The sequence below is a fragment of the Oncorhynchus clarkii genome, chromosome 1 (genome assembly GCF_045791955.1).
Source record: "Oncorhynchus clarkii lewisi isolate Uvic-CL-2024 chromosome 1, UVic_Ocla_1.0, whole genome shotgun sequence".
NCBI classification, from domain to species: domain Eukaryota; kingdom Metazoa; phylum Chordata; class Actinopteri; order Salmoniformes; family Salmonidae; genus Oncorhynchus; species Oncorhynchus clarkii.
In genome coordinates this window covers 66,928,181-66,947,886 of record NC_092147.1, presented here as the reverse complement: position 1 = coordinate 66,947,886, position 19,706 = coordinate 66,928,181, and the positions used below count along the sequence as shown (strand labels likewise).

Below are 19,706 nucleotides of genomic sequence, written 5' to 3'. Positions count from 1 at the left end.
AGCCAACTCTACGCACCCCGTGGATCTCAGAGGGCACTAAGAAAACAGTACGCTTTTTTTATTCTCATAATCAATAGCAAATAAATGTTGTAAATTATACGTGCACTCAGCATTGATTTATAATGAGATTACTAAAGACGATTTGAACATCCTATCACAATGATATACCGTATGTGTGAAGGTGAAACCTTTATGTTCACGTTCAACATGCAATAAGGTGAACCCACCCCTACTGTCACTGTCTGTTTTAAAATGTCTTCACAGACTGTGATGTTCTATGCCTGGTCACAAATTAAGAAGAAGAGGGAGTGTTTAATGGTAGGATGACAAAAAAACTGTTGCATGGCTGTTGTCTGTATTTTTATTATCAACACCGGAAAGGTGTGGGCAAAAATAAATTCAAGTAGTATTAATATTTTTCATTTATCGTACATGCATTACCACATATTACCAGGAGATGTCATCTTGGTTCTGATGTAATGTATCCATGTGTGTCCGTAGAGGCCTGATGCGCTGTACCACCATCTGTATGAGGTGTTTGACTACACAGACCCAGTGATCCTGTGGGCAGCCTATGGACCACAGAGCAAGACCAAAGAATTCTACATCCTTCTTAGGGTATGTGACTTGTCATTTGGTATTTTATTAGGATCCCCATTAGCTAAAGCAGCAGCTACTATGGAATCCACACAAAACAAGACATAATACAGAATAGTAACAGATTAGGACAGCTCAAGGATAGAACTACATACATTTAAAATAAGAATATAGAAATAAAAAAAGGTCCTGTACTGACAAAATACTGAGAAGACCGAGAGACCCTATTGGACAGTGGTTCCCAAACTTTTTATAGTCCCGTACCCCTTCAAACATTCAACCTCCAGCTGCATACCCCCTCTAGCACCACGGTCAGCGCACTCTCAAATGTTGTTTTTTGCCATCATTGTAAGCCTGCCACACACACACTATACAATACATTTATTAAACATAAGAATGAGTGTGAGTTTTTGTCACAACCCTGCTAATCTGAAGTGACAAAGAGCTCTTATAGGACCAGGGCACAAATAATAATATAATAACAATCAATAATTTTGCTCTTTTTTAACCATCTTACATGTAAAACCTTATATGTTCATCAAAAATTGTGATTAACTCACCACAGGTTAATGAGAAGGGGGTGCTTGAAAGGATGCACATAACTTTGCAATGTTGGGTTGTATTGGAAAGAGTCTCAGTCTTAAATAATTTTCCACATAGTATGTGCCTGTATTTAGTTTTCATGCTAGTGATGGCCGAGAATCCACTCTCACATAGATACGTGGTTGCAAAGAGCATCAGTGTCTTAACAGCGCGATTTTCCAAGGCAGATACTCTGAGCGCAGCCCAATCCAGAAATCTGGCAGTGGCTTCTGATTAAGTAAAATTTTCACAAAACTGCTTGTTGCAATTTCGATGAGGCTCTCTTGTTCAGATATCGGTAAGTGGACTGGAGGCAGGGCATGAAAGGGATAACAAATCCCGTTGTTTGTGTCATCTGTTTCGGGAAAGTACCTGTGTAATTGTGCACCCAACTCACTCAGGTGCTTCGCTATGTCTCACTTTTCATTGTTCGTAAACTTGAGATCATTTGCACACACAAAATCATACAATGATGGGAAGACCTGTGTGTTGTCCTTGTTAATGCAGACAGAGAAGAGCTCCAACTTCTTAATCATAGCCTCAATTTTGTCCCGCACACTGAATATAGTCCCTGTAATCCTAGATTCAGACATTCAGGCGAGAAAAAACATCATCCAGATAGGCCAGTCGTGTGAGAAACTCGTCATCATGCACGCGGTCAGACAAGTCAAAATTATGGTCAGTAAAGAAATCTTTAAGCTCGTCTCTCAATTTAAAAAACGTGTAAATACTTTGCCCCTTGATAACCAGCGCACTGGTTATGTGTGCTGGTTATCAAGGGGCAAATGTTGTAAAAGCGTTACATGGTCGATGTCCATATCATTGCATAGTGCAGAAAATACACGAGCGTTCAGGGGCCTTGCTTTAACAAAGTTAACCATTTTCACTGTAGTTTCCAAAACGTCTTTCTTGCGGTCAGGCCCATGCAAGCCTTTCGGTGGATACTGCAGTGTACCCAAGTAGCATCATGAGCAACTGCTTGCATGTGCGTTACCACTCCACTATGTCTCCCTGTCATGGCTTTTGCGCCATCAGTACAGATACCAACATGAGCAGCAGCTACGTTTGACTACATACGGACCATCAGTGGAATTCTCGTGAGACAGTAACGCTTAATGTGATTGGATGTTAATTATTTGATTAGACTATCTGTATTTCACATTGTGTTGTTATTTCGCTGAACACTAGATGGTTTAATTTTATTTTTGTCAGTGAAACGAGGCTACTCGGGCGGGGGAAAAAACCTCACCCAAATGTATAGCCCCGTGAAAATGTGAAGGAATTTTTATTAACAAAAATGTGAATCACATTTTTATTTGGCGTACCCCAGTTTGGGAATACCTGGTATAGGCCTGTTTGTTGTTGTCCTTCTCTCAGCTGTGAGTGAGTTAGCTTGCTTTGCTCTGTATGTTGTAGTCATTTAATAGTGTACAGTATCCTTTGATACAGACCTACTTTACCATGATGTGGCGATCAATGAGTTTCCCTTCATCTTCGCCATAGTGACAGATACCCTTCTGTGTTTCCAGGGTCGGATTCTGTCTTTTATCCAACAAATGTTCAGCCTGGACAGAAAGAAGTATGAATCTCCCGAGTCACTGGCTGTGAAGGTCCTCTCTAATTGGAAAAGGCTGGTCCGCTTCCTGCAGTTCTTCCTGGATGAGAATAAGTATTCATTACTTATTAGTATGAATCATAAAGAGAGGGGAATCTCTGTCTAAGCACACACAGTTGAGTGTATCTTTCCACTTATTTGCAAGATCAGCTAGTTTCTACTGAGGTGGTGCTCTTTACGTCCTTCTCTCTATAAGAAACATGATTTGCTTCATATCCTGTGAGGGGTCAGTGAGTGATTTAAAATGAACTTAAAGCACAGAAGCACAGCATACATTTCATGTCTTAGGAAATGTCAACTTTATTTTGAAAAATAACTTTGAATAATGATGCAATATGCATATTGAGATTTTTCATCCATTGCAGTAAATTGTACAATATACAATATACAGATATCACTATCTTTTGTCTTTAGTTACCAGCCCGACAAATGTATCATACATATTGACAGCCTTTACTGCCTCTCAGTTGCAACACATTTATATTCAACTTGATTAGAGTATTTAGAGGTACATGAATTCAGTATGATACAGTTAGAGAATGAGTACATTATTATTTTAATAGGACTACACGATGGCATTATGTAGAACTCATTAGTGTTGTACTACACTCTAGTTCACGTTGCTGAAGTACATACTGGATAACTAACTATTGTTTGCGTTCTTTCTGTGGGATTAGTGTCTTGTAAAATTGGATTAACTCCATTCCTGTCATTTACACAATGGACAGTTTTGAGCAGTTGAAATTAGCTGCTGCTGTTTTTCAGGTAGGTGTCAAGGCTTTAAAGCCAATTTAATAATCCTTTCCAAAGTTTTTGTGTGAAACTTACCTTCTCTAGTTGCCCAGTGAGATTTCCAAAGCACCGTGGCACTTGTTTTGCCTGTCTGTTATCAAATAACCTCATAGTGATGTAACAGTGGTGTAGAAAAGCTAAATCACTGTTAGCTAGTCAAACCAGACAAAAAACAATATATATCCCGACCAAAACAGACTCTGGTAAATCACATCTTGTAGTCAGATCAATTGATATAAAAAAATATGTATATATTGACTGTTTTTTTAACAAATGTTTGACAGGAACATTAAAATACCTTAGGGAAATGCATCACAAATGTCATCGTAACATCTGACAGCAGTTTTTTTTTTTTTTTTTTTATCTTTAGGGATCTTGAACCCCTCTCTCCAATAATGATAACTTTCCATCATATAGACATAGGAATTTACAGACATAACTCCCTTCCTGTACAATCATACTGACTGTACACACACTACATGAACATGTGTTATGTACAGCACAATCACACAACATATATACCACAATCTGTCATCCATGTATGGTCCATATTGCAAACACCTAGCCTATATAGGCCTACACTCAAAACAAGAAGACAAATCACACTAAATATGTTTGTATAGATTCTGAAAGTACAATTCTGAAATATGTACGATATGTGTACGATATGTGTATGTTTCACATTTGTTCATGGGAGCATGACTTGTCTTACTGTAGACTTCTCTCTCACATAATGGATCACAAGACATTTGTAAATAATGTTATTATGCAGCAGCCATGTTCAATTGGGAGCAGACTTTACCATAGACGAAGCAAGATTCAACAAGCAGCATTTTCTAATGTACTCCATCTAATCACTGTCAATGATAATCCAAGTCTTTATTTTCACCCCAGAATATTGTCTATTTCTTTGATGAAACTACCATATCAAAGAGTTATTGTTTGCTCCATCAACACACAGTATTGAAATGTCAGCCTGAATGAATAAAATACATTTAGAGAAGACATTAAGCTACCATATGAATTGTATAGAAAACGAGTATAGTACAAGATTAAATCATTGATATCGTTTTCATGTACGTTGTGGAGTAAATGCATCTCTATTCTCATATACATACCAATGTTCCCTTATTTGAAACAATAAAATCCCTTATTTTTTTAATTGTATCGCAAGAGAGAGAGATGTCTATGACCATCCATCTTTTTGTTTTCTTTTCACTCCTCACTCAAATTTTGTCATCCATCACAAGTGTTCTTTCTCTCATCCCTCCTTTCACACTCATCATATCCCAGTCCAGTCAAGAATCTGTTCAACTTCACTTTGTCCTCCTCTTCAGGGCTGTCTCTTCCCACTTTGGGCCATCTGTTTCGTATCTAGGTAGAAAACAAAGACGTTCAGTGTTTAGAAAGTGTTGCCTCTTCACCTCTATGGATAGCTTTAAGATACGCTGGCCATTAATTAATCATATGATAGCTGCTAAATGAGTTGTGCTTGTACATTCACAGCATGCTTCCAACATGTTTCACTACACGTTAGCAATATTTTGATTGTTTCAGAACGTTGTGTACCTTCTTTGTTATTGGGGCCACTGGAAGTCCAGTTTGTTCTAATGGCCCAAGGCGACCATGGAGTTCCTGTTTCTTCCTGGCAGTTCCACTGGTCCCAGGTCAGGGCTGTATGGAAATTGGGCATTGTTATTGGTGTGCGCCAATGCTGTTACAATGAGCTATGCACAATGCTTGAGACCAGGATGTTTTTTTCCACATGCATTTATTTCCAAGAGAGGGTCTCCCTTTAGATAAATTATGCAAAGCATCTCTATATCTCATTGGACCACTGTGAAATACATTGGGAATTCTCCAACTCCTCCCAGCATACCTCAAACCTGACACGGCAACCCCTCCGCTAATCGTCTGTGTCCGTGCCAAGCTCCCACCCTCTGTCTGAGGAGTGCCCCATCCAGCATGTGGAATAGGTTGAAGGGCCAAGGAAATAGCTGTTCTTTCCTCAAGCCCTGCAACTCCCACCAAATTCCTGTGTTCTACAACCTTCAAACAACAGAATACCACAATTCTTCCACTGACTCGCATTAATAAAATAAAAAAGATATCTGAAATGATTTGCCAAGAACCTGTCATATAGTTTTGGTGCTTCCAACATTTTCTAACCCAAAATATCCACATCTTTTTTTTTATATCTACTCCCATTATGTTGACGTAGATTCCTGTGTGTTAGATAGATTCTCTTATTCATATTGGTGTCCTTTAGTAGTGGTTTCTTTGCAGCAATTCGACCATAAAGGCCTGATTCACACAGTCTCCTCTGAACAGTTGATGTTGAGATGTGTCTGTTACTTGAACTCTGTGAAGCATTTATTTGGGCTGCAATTTCTGAGGCTGGCAACTCTAATGAACTTATCCTCTGCAGGTAACTCTTGGTCTTCCTTTTCTGTGGCGGTCCTCATGAGAGCCAGTTTCATCACAGTGCTTGATGTTTTTTGCGACGGCACTTGAAGAAACTTTCAAACTCCTTTAAATTTTCTAATGATGGACTGTCATTTCTCTTTGCTTATTTGAGCTGTTCTTGCCATAATATGGACTTGGTCTTTTACCAAATAGGGCTATCTCCTGTATACCAACCGTCGTACCTTGTCACCACACAACTGATTGGCTCAAACGAATTAAAAAGGAAAGAAATTCCAAATGTTTACTTTTAACAAGGCACACCTGTTAGTTCAAATGCATTTCAGGTGACTACCTCATGAAGTTGGTTGAGAGAATGCCAAGAGTGTGCAAAGCTGTCATCAAGGCAAAGGGTGGCTACTTAGAAGAATCTCAAATATAAAATATATTTAGATTTGTTTAGCACTTATTTTGGTTATGTATTTCATAGTTTTGATGTCTTCACTATTATTCTACAATGTAGAAAATAGTAAAAATAAAGAAACCCTGGAATGAGTAGGTGTGTCTAAACTTTTGACTGGTACTGTATACCTCACGTTCGATGCAAATTTTGCCCATATTGTAGCTTTAAGTAATGATCTCTAAATGGTAAGATGATATCAGTTGGTTGGACATTTTCAGTATTTTCAGTGTTTTTCTTTCTAGAAAGCAGGAGTTGAGTCATTCTATAAACACAACCTATGACCTACTGCCAATGACAGTCTGAACTCCTCTTTCTACAAAGACTAAAGGATTTAAAAGTTAGTAGGTGCACACACCCACAAAAGATGATGAAACTAAAGAGAGCTGTGATTAATTACAACTTGACACCTCTGTTCTTGTATCATGATCCGTTCAAGATGTTCACACAACTTTGCAGGACCAACAAGCTCCAACTGTTATCTTTAGTGACCTTTTTTTAGTTTCTTCAGCTAGAACAGACAATCTCAAATGGCTGACAAGTTGAGACAACAGCCAAGTCCTGATTGTTATGTTTTGTGGACATTTCCAATGTGGTATTCATAATTTTTCTTTGTGTGTTTATTAAGAAATACTGTACTGTAAATACTGTAGTAAGAAATACAGTATTTTTTAGAAAAGACTTTGGAGTATAGAGTTTCTTGAGAGGTCCTCACCAGTAGAGCTGTGGACAGGATCTCTTCAGGGAGGTGGATGTCTGTCCCAGTCTGCTCTGATTTCTCAGCTTGGTCTTCTTCACCAGATCCTTCACTCTGCCCCATGTGTAGTTCTCACTCAGCTACACAACCAAACACACATATCTCAGCATGAACAAATAGGTTCTTTCCCCACTGTTTGATCAGGACAGTGTGTTTTTAAATCTACTGTAACATTGTGTTGTGCAGATGTACATATTTGGACCGCAAACAGGGGTTGAGGCTGTTGTGCACAGCCCAGTGAGTCAGAGGAGGAATGTTTGTGACTCACCCGTCTGTGTGGGGCAGAGAGACCCTCTGTACTGTCAAAGAGATAGGAGCGTGTCTCTCCCTCTGTGTAGCTCCTCCGATTCAGGCCCCTCCTACAAAGGGGCACCAGGGGCTGGTTATTACCTTGGTCACTCTCTATAGAGTGAAGGAGAGAGAGATATGATATGAATTAGTGTCATGAGGGCTGGAACCACTCACTACTCATAGTGGGGGGAAACTATTATGACACATGGTGATGTGAATCAGCTGTCCCAGAGGACCCCCTGTTTTCACCCTGCCACCACTTCCCACTCAACCTCCCCACCCCCTCAATCTGTTATCGCAGTACAGGGAGGACCATTTGCCATCCCCCTACTTCCCAGTTCCAGTTTCCAGAATCCTGCCTATTGGAGGAGCAAGAAATTCCTAAATCCATGGTACGTTATATGTTCCTTCTATATGCAGAATGCCAGGAATTTCCCTCTCCTGCTCAAGTAAAAATTTAGCGATCTCCTCTGGACCACGTTACTGTCACCCGCCCACCTGCGGGAATGTGACCTGCACGAAAACAGGAGGGTAAAAACATTTGGCGAAATGACTCTGTTGCTGGGTGACTAGCATTCCTTGGAATGTTATGTGAGATGATAAGGCGAAAACACACCTTGGGTGTCACCCGGTCACGTTTTGAAACCTAAGATTCACTCATAATGTTCTAATAAACCCATTAGATCTGTTTCAGGAAAACGTTGGGGAAACATGTATTTTAATTCGGTCTTATGTCGTTGTGTGTGACTGAATGAGGCCCGCAGGAGCAGGTTATTAACTGCTAATCTACCTGCCAATGAAATAATACACTGGTTTTCTGAGGGAAACGAAAAGGTTGCATAGAAAACATCTGATGAAATGACTGTCAAACTGCGCCAAAAACACTTTATGAGAATGTATGGCATATTCATTGGATTTTAAGTGAGGAGAGTTGACTGGATGTTGATTATGGGTTGTTATCATGTTATTAAGCAGTTAACTGACCTCTCATGGCTGTGAGTCCTGTGTGACGTGTGACCTCAGGGATGGTGGAGAGGTCAGAGAGGGTGCCACTCATGGATGTGGTCAGGAACTCACTCCTGGAGTGTCTTTTCTGTTCCTGAAAGGTCAGGCCGGCCGTTCCACAGCTACAGTGCTGCAGGAAGAAGTCCTGGGGGACAGACAGGAAGAGAGGGTACAGGACTGTGAGTAGGAGGGACAAACCACCACATCAAAACAATGAGAAAACACTGCATATTAAATGTATTTGCAATCAGAATCTAGTTTTACTGTTTTTCTCGCCCGTGGGGTCAAGGGTCCTCCAACAGTACTTACTTGACTCAGACAGCAACCACCTGTTACAAGGAGTGAAAATGTGCTTTGGCCATCACAATCTTGCATTTTTAGGCCTTCTCTGCTGCCAAAATGTTAGGTGATATCTGAGTTTGTTTGACTATTTTAAACTTACTTTAATGTAATAACCTGATTTGTTGTTTTCATGCATAGAGTGTGTATTTTCCTATTTCTTTTCAAGATTGAGTTGGATTTATGACCACCTAACCTAAACAAAATGTACTTCAAAACTCTACATCCACTTATCCATAGTAGGCCTAGCTATTTTCTTCTCATAAGCCTACAACATATGCGCTATGCAGTCACATGTGTGGTAGTTCATAGAAAAATCAGAGAGACTTTCCGAGTCATTGTTTAGAGTTGGAAAAAGTTCCCATCTGTTTATCCCAGCTGAGGAAACTCTGGACGTCACATCCACGCTAACGTAAAACCCTGTTGAAGTTCAAACCACGCAGATGCCCAGCAGTAAAATAAATGGAATAAGAGAGAGTTGTTTTTTCCTGCTTCATTGTTAACAATCAAACTTGCAGTGTCACTTTTACAGTAGGGGGATTTTTCATCACGTGAATGTTACACACTCGCCACCTGCACAACTTCAGAACCCAGAGCTGTAACCCAAGTGACTCATTTAGGTGAAGTCATTTCCTAATCTTGTGCAAAATAATTTCATTCTCCGCACTGAAGTTAACTCTATCCTGGACACATGGTGCAAACTCTACACTAAAATAACCATCTCTGGACAGTGCTCTCTCCCGGAAATCCTTATTTGAACTCTGAATGGCCTGTTATGCAACCACTAGACGTTTATAACGAAACATGGGTAAGCATGGCATGATGAATGACTACTGAAGTCCTGCTCCACTGCTTTGTTTTAGTTTTTACTGAACTTTGACCACAGTCTGATATCCCCGCTGGACCCACAACCACACTCTCCCCTCTGTGAAGACACCCTCTCTACTGAGAAGGGGTGGTCTTTGCCCTCTCCAAGGACCACCCCATCTGTGTGTACTTAGCCCTTAGAAGGAGGCAGCTCCCACCTTTGGGGACTCAGAGGGCCGCCCACACCAGGCATTTGACCTCTGACCAAAAGAAGAGGATTAAACTGTTGGAGGCATTATGTCTCTGTGCACTCAGGGGAAAAGGGAAGGTCCAGAAAACTCCGGCTCTGGAATGTTCCCTTCATCACATCCCGTTTCTCTATAACCCAGGGACAGCCTTCGGACGGCTCCTTTGTCTGAGGTAGTACTTATTTTAGAGTAAGGAAAAGGGGAGCTTGAGGCCTGACAAGTGAGCTCACATTCATTGCTCACATTAGAAACTTGATTAAAGTTTTCTTCCATTCTAGTATTGATTCTAGATATTTTTGTGCGTCTTAGTTCATCTGACTGATCGTAAAGAAACCCCAAACCACCCTGGTCGTGGTAGGTTGGCTCTAATGCAATTTTCTGGGTCTCTGTGTTTATAATGAGCCCAGCAGTGACCCTGGTGCTGATGTGAAAGGTGGGGTAGATGGGCCTAGGCACAGGGAACCATAAGTGTCAGCACCACCATTCATGGGGCTTAGATGTGCCCCAGCTGACTTGCTCATCCTTTTGATGTGTCATCTACATGTTTCAGGTTGTGGCCTAAACATAGAAACACTCACAGCAGGGGAAATTATTACTAAACGCTTGGGAGGACAGCTGGTGTGGTCCTCAAAACCATCTGAAAATCGTGTGCACATCTTTCAAGACCGGATTGGGCCCAGAGAGAATGACACCCACATTATGTCTGTGTATCTTACATTTGAATGGAAAGTTAGAATTATCGAGGTAAAATCATATCTGAATTTGGTGACCTTAAAGAATTGTAAGTCCTGCTAAGATTGTTGAAGAGGGTTTTTAGTTAGAGAGCATGTGGTTGTTTTTGAAAGAGCACTTTTTGGGATCTCTCTCACTGTCCCTCTCTCAATGCCCCTTTCTCACTGTCCCTCTCACTGTCCCTCTCTCACTGTCTCTCTAGCTCTCTTTGAAGACTTTGAAGTGTAGGCTCCTGCTGGGCTCACCCTTTGCTTCAGTGGAAAGCTTTTCCGGCCCCCAGGCCCAAACTGACAGAGCTAGTTTGGAACAAGCTCTCTGAAACCCCCTGAACATAGCCGCTCCGGTATTGTGCCAAAGTCTCAAAAGGAAAGCGAGACATTCACACAATGCCAAAGTACTTTTCTTTAGAAGCACAGGCAAATGTCACAAGAGAGGGGCAAAGTTGAATACAATGCAATAAGGTGTCACCCAAATCTAGTGCCTGGGTTGTTGTTTTTCAAATCCAAGTTGAGTTTTTTTTTTTCTTGTGTTGAGCTGATTCCGAAAGACTAACTATGAACACTTGTTGAGTTGGGTTCAACCGATACTGAAACATAAACTTGAGGTAGTGTTAGGACTCTAAACTATACATTCCTAATTTCCTATTAATTCATGTTTTATTCATTTTCACCCATGTTCCCATGTTATTACCATACAGATTTTTTTAAACAACGGCACAACTTTTTTTTAAATCCATAAATAACCAATGGTATTTTCTCTCTCTGGCGTTGGTAAGATTACATTCAGAGCCAATTTATTCATCTTGTGTGGGAACGGAAAGCAAGAGTGAGGAGAGCTGGCCTTGGGATTTTATAGGTTATACATTGTTAACTGAGAAGATTTTTAGCTATTTTATGAGAGTTTACTGGAATGCCACTCTAACTGGTGCTTACTACAGAGAAACAAAAAACGTAAATTGCCCTATTTTAATGCTGACGCTGACCTTGCCTTTGTGCATTTTCATAGTCACATTTGTTTGAACCTTTACCTATATCTAATTTTGAATAGCTGTGAGACAGTGATATTACAGCTACATAATATGATTAGCTAACATGGACATAATTTCAGATATAAACTGATTATTCTTATTTATTTTTCAATTCCGGTAAATCATCTTGTTTGTATGATGTTGCTGGGGTTCAGATGTTGGTTTTTCAGGTAGTCTAGTTATCATCAGGAATGATGCACCATTGTCCCAGCCACAGACCCTAACTCCTCTGCTCTCTCTAAACAGGTGTCAGGAAAAGCCCCTGGTGCTTGTTATTAATTCCTTTGATATAAACATAAAGGTGTCTCTTTGCCATGCTATAAGGACTTTCCTAAATGTGTGCCTCATACGTTTAAAGACTGCTGGGCCAAGCTGTTCTATTCATTAAATACACTTTCATCCACGTTCATCCTACTGCCATTCTGGAAACCGCTAAGTGTACACTGGGACAGCATGAGTGAGCAAGGACGTACTGAGACCAGAAATCGTCCGTGGCATGTCTAACACACCGCATTTTTTTTGCCCCCTTGAGTCCCCCATACCGGACCATTATTTTTGTCTCGAGGCCCCCACGTCGGCCAATTAATTTTCCCTGATGCCCCCATTATAGGCCCAATAATTATCATTCTGCACTAAAATCCCAATTTAAACAGGCCCGCTGGGCGAAAGACGGACCAAATTTGGCCAGTCCGTCCCTGTGGGTCATAATCGCTCACTTCAAAGCATGTATAGCTATCTCTGCACCACCTGGACAGCAGTCAACTGCAAATCAAAGATCGATGTTCGTGGGTCTGTCCTACACTACCTACAGCGGCCTTTTACAACGTTTTTCTAACAGTTTTAGGAGCTTCGTAAATACCCTAACGTTAAGAACATTCACGTTGTTAACTCATTGAGAGCGATGGTTTGGCCATAAACCAGCTTTATCTCAGTGCTTCCTCTCTTCGCCCTCCCTGATCTGACAAGACTGGATATGTTATGTAAAAGCTATATGGCGGAAGCCATTTTTTTTTTTAATAAGACAATACACCCAATCCAGATGCTTTAACCTAATGGAGATTCGACTCCAAAGACAGGACTGTGTGAGTATGCTGATGATGATAGTTTATAGTACTGTCTGTACAGTATGTGACTCACCTCTTTGTTCTTGGCCATCTTTCCATCCTTCTGCAGACCACAGATCTGCTTCTGCAGCCTGAGGTTGTGCTCCTGGAGCTGACCAATCTTCTCGATGAGCTGACAGATGTGCTCCAGGTAGCCCAGTCCGGAGCCCAGGGGGTTGGAGCTGGCCTGGTGGACCTGAGGAATCAAAGAGAGGAGGGTTTGGTGAGCTTAGTGAGGTCATAGGTCTCTGTAGGGCTGCTAATTTAACTTTTGCGGTTGAGAACTAGATGTGAAATGTACAGAATTTGTTTCAAGACACTACCACATGTTCTCTGAGGAAAGGTTGTAAGAATGTGTTGTTTGTATAGTTCCTTATCTTTACAATGGGTAACCAGTAAGCAATGGGATTTACTGGGCTACTGCTTGTAGGTAATTCAACTGAGTGTTTTTATGAGGGGAAGAGAGAGAGAGAGCTGTAATCTATTGTTGAGGTAAACGGTCAAATGATTTCAGTGGTTTATATCGCTCTGTCATTCCTTTGTCATGCCTGATAAAAGGCTAAACCATTGACTGGTCCCTAATCCACCAAAAAGTTCATGTGTGATTAAAAAAACCATTAGGTCCTCTGAAATTCTTGGGTCCAGTCATAACATCACCTTAAAGGTGCCGCATCACATGCCTAAAAGGATCCGTGGATTTAACAAGAGGGTGATGTTAGATGATGTAACCTGCTGGGGAGGGTATCCATCCTCTCTGGTATTCAACACATTTTATTTCATTACATTTTTATCTAAACAGGAATGTTCCTATGGGATATTTTACGACCTGTTACATGTTAACCATATCGGTTGAGTTTTTTACTACTAAATGCATTCCCCTGCTGCCGTGGGCCACTAAGTCTTTCCCTAGCTTCATGTCAACATTGACCAGGAGGAGTCGACTCTGGAAGGGATTATGCGACTCATATGAATTTATGTTAGGGTCTAGCCTCATCCTGACTGTATTGCATAATCTCTCGTCATACCATAGTGGCACTGCATACGTTTGTAGTCGTTTGATTGATGGCAGTGGTGGCTGGATGTTCATCTTAAACATGGTGATGTCAACATATTGCTTATGAGGCCAAATGGAAATAGGTAAGTAAAAGGCCTGGGAAAACAGACGTAGTGCCTTTTTAAGAGGGTTGGAGCAGAAGTTCAGTGATTGCCGATTTTGTTCAAACTTATGACCGCATTGGTGTGGGAACACAAAGAGATGGCTGTGTGCCATTGTTTGTATGTTTGTTTTATGGTGTGACCGTTAGCCCGAGAGGCGCAGATGTTCACATTTGCAGAAATATGAAAAGGACATTTTGAGCAAATATTTATACAATCGTCCACATTTCACACAGTGTCCCAACAAAAGCAGGAAGTAAGCTCAGTTCGAAGCCTTTCTCCCCCCCAGAAGGCTTTTCCGTGCAACTTCTGTGAAACTCCAGTAAGGAACCTGTCCACTAATGGAAACGCAGGCCAAATAATGGGACACAAATTCATAACAGTCAGGAGAACTGAAATCACTCCTTTCCACTGACAGAAAAAGGAACCTTCTGCCCATTACACACAGTCTTGACCGGCTACTCATTTCCCAGACAGTGGTTTTGAAACATTTGTCAATGACTCATGGAGAAGTCCAGTACTGTCCTGGCTCTCCCCTTATCTCCCCAGACATGCAGGTGTCTGACCAGGGCCTCAGCGATGATCAGTCGGGTGGACAGTGATCAGGTGCCTGTTCCTTTAGTCTAGCCTGTAGCCTGGCCATCCCAGCTCTGTTTTATGGGGGCTCATTAAGATAAGGAGGAGATTCCTCCTCACACACAGTAAGTCATGGGCCAAGGATATGAGACCGGTAGCAGTCTTCAAATCCATTTTTATTTGTCACATGCTTTGTCAACAATAGGTGTAGAATAACAGTGAATTGCTTACTTACAGGTCCTTTTTTAACAATGCAGAGTTAAAGATAAAAAATAAATAAAAATAATTGAAATAGTGGCGTGAGGAATAAATACACAGTGAATAATGAAAAACAATGATGAGTAAAAATAACATGGCTATATACAGGGAATACCAGTACCAGGTCGATGTGCAGGGTTACGAGGTAATTGAGGTAGCTATGTGTATATATAGGTAGGGTTAAAGTGGCTAGGCAACAGGATAGATAATAGACAGTAGCACCAGCGGGTAGAGATTTGATTAGCTATTTAGGAGTCTTGTTCAGCAGTCTTATGGCTTGGGGGTAGAATCTGTTCAGGGTCGTGTTGGTTCCAGACTTGGTCCATGGCTTGGTCCAATTTTGTGGGCCTTCCTCTGACACTGCCTGGTAGAAGTCCTGGATGGCAGGGAGCTGTACTCACTACCCTCTATTGTGCCTTGCCGTCTGATGCCAAGCAGTTGCCATACGAAGCAGCTATGCAGCCAGTCAAGATGCTCTCAATGGTGCAGCTGTAGAACTTTTGGAGGATCTGAGGGCCCATGCTAAATCTTTTCAGCCTCCTGAGGTGGAGGAGGCACTGTCGTGCCCTCTTTACAACTGTGTGGGTGTGTGTGGACCATGTTAATTCCTTAGTGATGTGGACATGAGCACACACCCCTGAGGGGCCCCGGTGTTGATGGTCAGCATGGCAGATGGATTGTTGTCTACGCTCCGCCTGGGGGCAGACCGTCAGGAAGTCCAGGATCCAGTTGCAAAAGGAGATATTAAGTCCCAGGTTCCCCAGCTTGGTAATGAGCTTGGAGGGGACTATGGTGTTGAATGCTGAGCTGTAGTCAATGAACAGCATTCCAACATATTCCGTCCAGGTGGATGAGGGCAGTGTGGAGTGCAATAGGGATTGCGTCATCTGTGGATCTGTTGGGGTGGTATGTGAATTGGAGTGGATCCAGGGTGTCTGGGATGATGGTGTAAATGTGAGCCTTTCAAAGCATTTCATGGCTATTGATATGAGTGCTACGGGCGATAGTCATTTAGGCAGGTTACCTTGGCATTCTTGGGCACGGGTAATATGATGATCTGCTTGAAACAAGTTGGTATTACAGACCGGGTCAGGGATAGTTTGAAAATGTCAGTGAAGACACTTGCCAGCTGGTCAACGCATGCTCTGAGTAAGCATCCTGGTATTCCATCTGGCCCCGTAGCCTTTTTTAAAGGTCTTACTCAGATCGGCTACGGCGGTGATGGACGCAGGGTGGGACTGATTTTATCCCGGGAATGCCCCCACCCTTTTTCAGAGCTTCTTCTGGCCCCATAGGTTGTGAGGGGGTAACAATGTTTCAAACGTGGGAATCGCTGGCTAGCAGATAAAATGCCAGGCTTTGGCCTAGTTAGAGAATGAGTTCTCACTTGGCTCTTTCCTTCAAAGTTGTGAAAGTGTGAAATAGAGATATAGGAGAGGTGCATTTGTTAAAATGAGACCTATTGGAGGTATTTTCCGAAGCCAATACACAAGACCAACCGTTGCCTTGACAATGACAACAATTTGAGTTTGAGGATTTGAATATTATTCTAGCGAAACATAGAAAACGTGAGCATGATATGCTGATATCAAAGACTGTGGTGAAGAACTGAGGCTCTCCTCAGGCCTTGGTTCTGGAGATTTCCACTGTGTCTGCCGCATCAAAAAATACTTTCCTAAACATGACAGTGTTGGAAAGGAATGTGGTGCCAGATGTGAGGTGCACACAGAGATAGGGAGAAAGATACGTGTTGTACACGTATACTGCTTTTCTGTCCAGAAGACCCATTTGTTTTCAGCACACACAATCTAGGGAGAGAGTTGTATATCTCCATTGGCACTCTATGGGGAACACACTGTGTGTCTGTGCTGACAGGAAAAGGGGGTCTTGAGGATTTACAGAGACAGAATGTATGGCATAGTGCCATTATGGGTCAGTGGTGAGATTAACTACCCCAATGATGCTAGCTACCTCTCTCTGTTAGCCACCAACAACACCTCACTAAGACTCTGGTCTACCTAAGTTTGTCTTACTACCTGCCAACAATAACCCATGGAAGTACTTGGGTGTCTACCATAAATTCAGCAGCTACATTAGATCAACACAGGTCAGTTCATCATAAATAGATGAATCAGTGGAATGAATATGAAACCCCTAGAACGTGTGTTTAGTACTGTATATCATGTGCATGCTTATGGGCTGCAGCTGTGGAATTCGACAGGACCACCATTTCAATTAGCAGGGCTTGCCATCTTTCCCCTCGTCTTCATTCTTTTATGACATCATATTTCACAGTGTTCCACACTTCCTTCCTTTCAGTTCTGAATGAAAGTTGAAGGACGTAATTTATAGACGTCTATTTTTGGACCAAATCAAGGCCTGTCCAGACCGGACCAAATCTGAGCCAAACATCGATGTCTATGATTGGTTAAGATTTGGTCCAGACCGGTACAAAAATCACAGTCCGTGGACGTTTAAGTCAAGTCTGGTCTGACCACACCAAATCTGAACCAAACATGGACGTCTATAATTGGTTCGAGGCTGGTCCTGAACGCACATAACAAAAAGATGTCCGGACAGGATGAAAGAAAAAGACATCCAAAAGACGTTGGCATCTGTCTGTGCTTATTGGGGTGTAGCCTACAGTGTCAGCCCGCAATGGAATTGTATGAATGTCCATCCATGTAGTTGGCCTACCATTTTGTAAACCAGGCAGTTGCATTGGCTTTATTATTCCTGATTTGCAGCGATGCAACTCTCCAACAGCATCCTGGAGAGACAAGCTGGGAATGGACAAGCCAAAACATTTATGCCCCTGCCTTTGACAAAGTAGGCACTGCTTATCACAGGGCGGCATCAGCGCTCTTCAAAAAACCCATATGGCACATGTTGAGAGAAATTGTCATTGTTTTGGGGCAGAATTATGTGATGTTTTATGTGTTGTTGAAGGTGTGTCTTGGTCAGTTTAGCTCGGAAAATGCCGCCCCCGTCAATCTGCCGCCATAGACGGCTGCCTAATCCTGCCTACTGGGCAGGCCGGCCCTGGTCTGAGACTGCCATCATTGAAGTAATTTGTGGTGACGAGGGGCACTAGGGGGGTTGTACAAAATAAAGTCATCAGCTGTGGATCGTCTCTAACCAATCAGAGTATCAAAGCCAATAATGAATTTCAAAACCTCCGTGTTCTGGCTCTGGCCCAACCCATCGGTTTCTGGACCAATCAGACAGCCCTGAATGTGTTCGCATTCAGTGAAGGGTCAGAGAAGTACTCAGATCCAGACTCAGTGCGGAGAAGAAATGGAGAATAAACTAACGTCCATGGGCGTGGCATAGAGTTTGGCCGGAGGGAGGAGTCTGGGTAGCCAAGCAACTCAGTGCGGAGAAGAAATTGAGAATAAACGAATGGGCGTGGCATAGAGTTTGGTCAAAGGAAGGAGTTTGGGTAGCCAAGCAAGGGGAAATATGCTTTGAATGTCATGTGGTTCCCCCTAAGGATAGAGGCCTGCTGCACGCATGAGATCAGACGGATAGCTAAACACAAACATATGATAAACGTTTTCTCTTTATGGTGAAATACAGTCAGTTCCAAAATGATTGGCACCGTTGATAAAGTTGTAAATATTACAAATACTGCCCTATATTCTATGCAAAAAAAAAGTATTATATTGTGTTATACTAATACAGTTGTTCAGAGAAAGATTTTGTTCAATACAATTCAATACCTCACCTTGCAAGGATAACGGCACTGAGCCTTTCTATAAGACGTTTTATGAGATTGGAGAGCATATAGGGCGGAATCTTAGACCATTCCACAGAATCTTTAGAGATCCTTGATATCCTTTGTCTGCACTTATGGACGGCCCTCTCAATTTGAAGGGCAGGTTTTCAATAAGGTTCAAGTCTTTGTGGATGTTGATGTGTGCTTGGAGTTATTGTCTTGCTGGAAGATCCACTTGCGGCCAAGTTTCAGCCTCCTGTCAGAGGCAACCAGGCTTTTGGCTAAAATCCCCTGGTACTTGCTAAGGTTCATGATGCTGTTGACCTTAACAAGGGCCCCAGGACCAGTGGAGCAAAATAGCCCCATAACATCAAAGATCCATCACCATATTTTACAGTAGGTATGGGGTTATTTCCTCATATGCCTTCCTCCTTCGAAGCGAAACCCACCTCTGGTGTGCATGCTCAAAGAGTTATACTTTCACATAATCTGACCATAGCACTGGTTCCAATCCAAGTGCCAATGGCGTTTAACAAATTCCATGATGATGAATAGTTTAACCGCCTGTCAGCAATGCACCCCTAAAGTAGAGCACGGAGGGGCCCCCCAAAATAATCGCCACCCGCCGGCCAGTCGACTGGTCCGTTAAAGGGGCCCTGATGGCTATCAAAGGGTTTTATCTGGGTAAATATGTGAGTAATTGGAGCGATTTGCCACCTGTGTGATGCGTCTAGGTAGGACGTCCGGCCCTGGTTCCAGGGAGCAGCAGGAACCAGATGAGAGAGAAATGGGGGGGAGCTGGCTGCTTATCCAGGACAATATCCCCACAGCCAGATGAACAGGTGCTGTGTGACATGCGGCAGCATGAATAAAGCCCCCGCACTGTAACACATGCTCTCTCCACCTTTTCCTTTCAGCCTGTATGCAACCGGGCCCTGTGTTTAGATTCCCCTACTGTATGCCATAATACAACCTTGTCTTGACTGGGTCTTTTGAACGTGACATTGTTGTGAAAGGTCTTTGAGGGAGAGATGGGGAAGTATCTGTTAAGAGATGTGGGGTTTGAAGTCGGGCCTAGTTTTTCTAGTTTGGCCACCTCAAATTGTGTAACTGATTAGTTGGCTCATTAATTAATATTGGATTGTTGAAAATGGTATGTTTCATGTAAAGGATTTGAGATCAACTACTAGCTCTGGTGTCATCCAAGATATCATCTGAAGAGAGAGCCATCTATGTCCTGG

At 42.2% G+C, this 19,706-nt stretch overlaps 1 protein-coding gene across 1 annotated transcript in view; it reads right to left on the bottom strand.

Annotated features, from left to right (window-relative positions):
* Positions 1-3,076: 3,076 nt before the first annotated feature.
* The window catches only part of LOC139410744 (uncharacterized), a 28,022-nt gene continuing 11,392 nt past the window's right edge, over positions 3,077-19,706 (bottom strand). Inside the window, exons 3-8 of the mRNA XM_071156209.1 lie at positions 12,793-12,954; positions 8,482-8,647; positions 7,475-7,608; positions 7,165-7,286; positions 5,156-5,260; positions 3,077-4,960 (exon numbers count right to left, since the gene is read on the bottom strand). Coding sequence (XP_071012310.1) covers positions 5,194-5,260; positions 7,165-7,286; positions 7,475-7,608; positions 8,482-8,647; positions 12,793-12,954 — 651 coding nt within the window. The 3' untranslated portion in view covers positions 3,077-4,960; positions 5,156-5,193. The remainder of the gene's footprint in view (positions 4,961-5,155; positions 5,261-7,164; positions 7,287-7,474; positions 7,609-8,481; positions 8,648-12,792; positions 12,955-19,706) is intronic.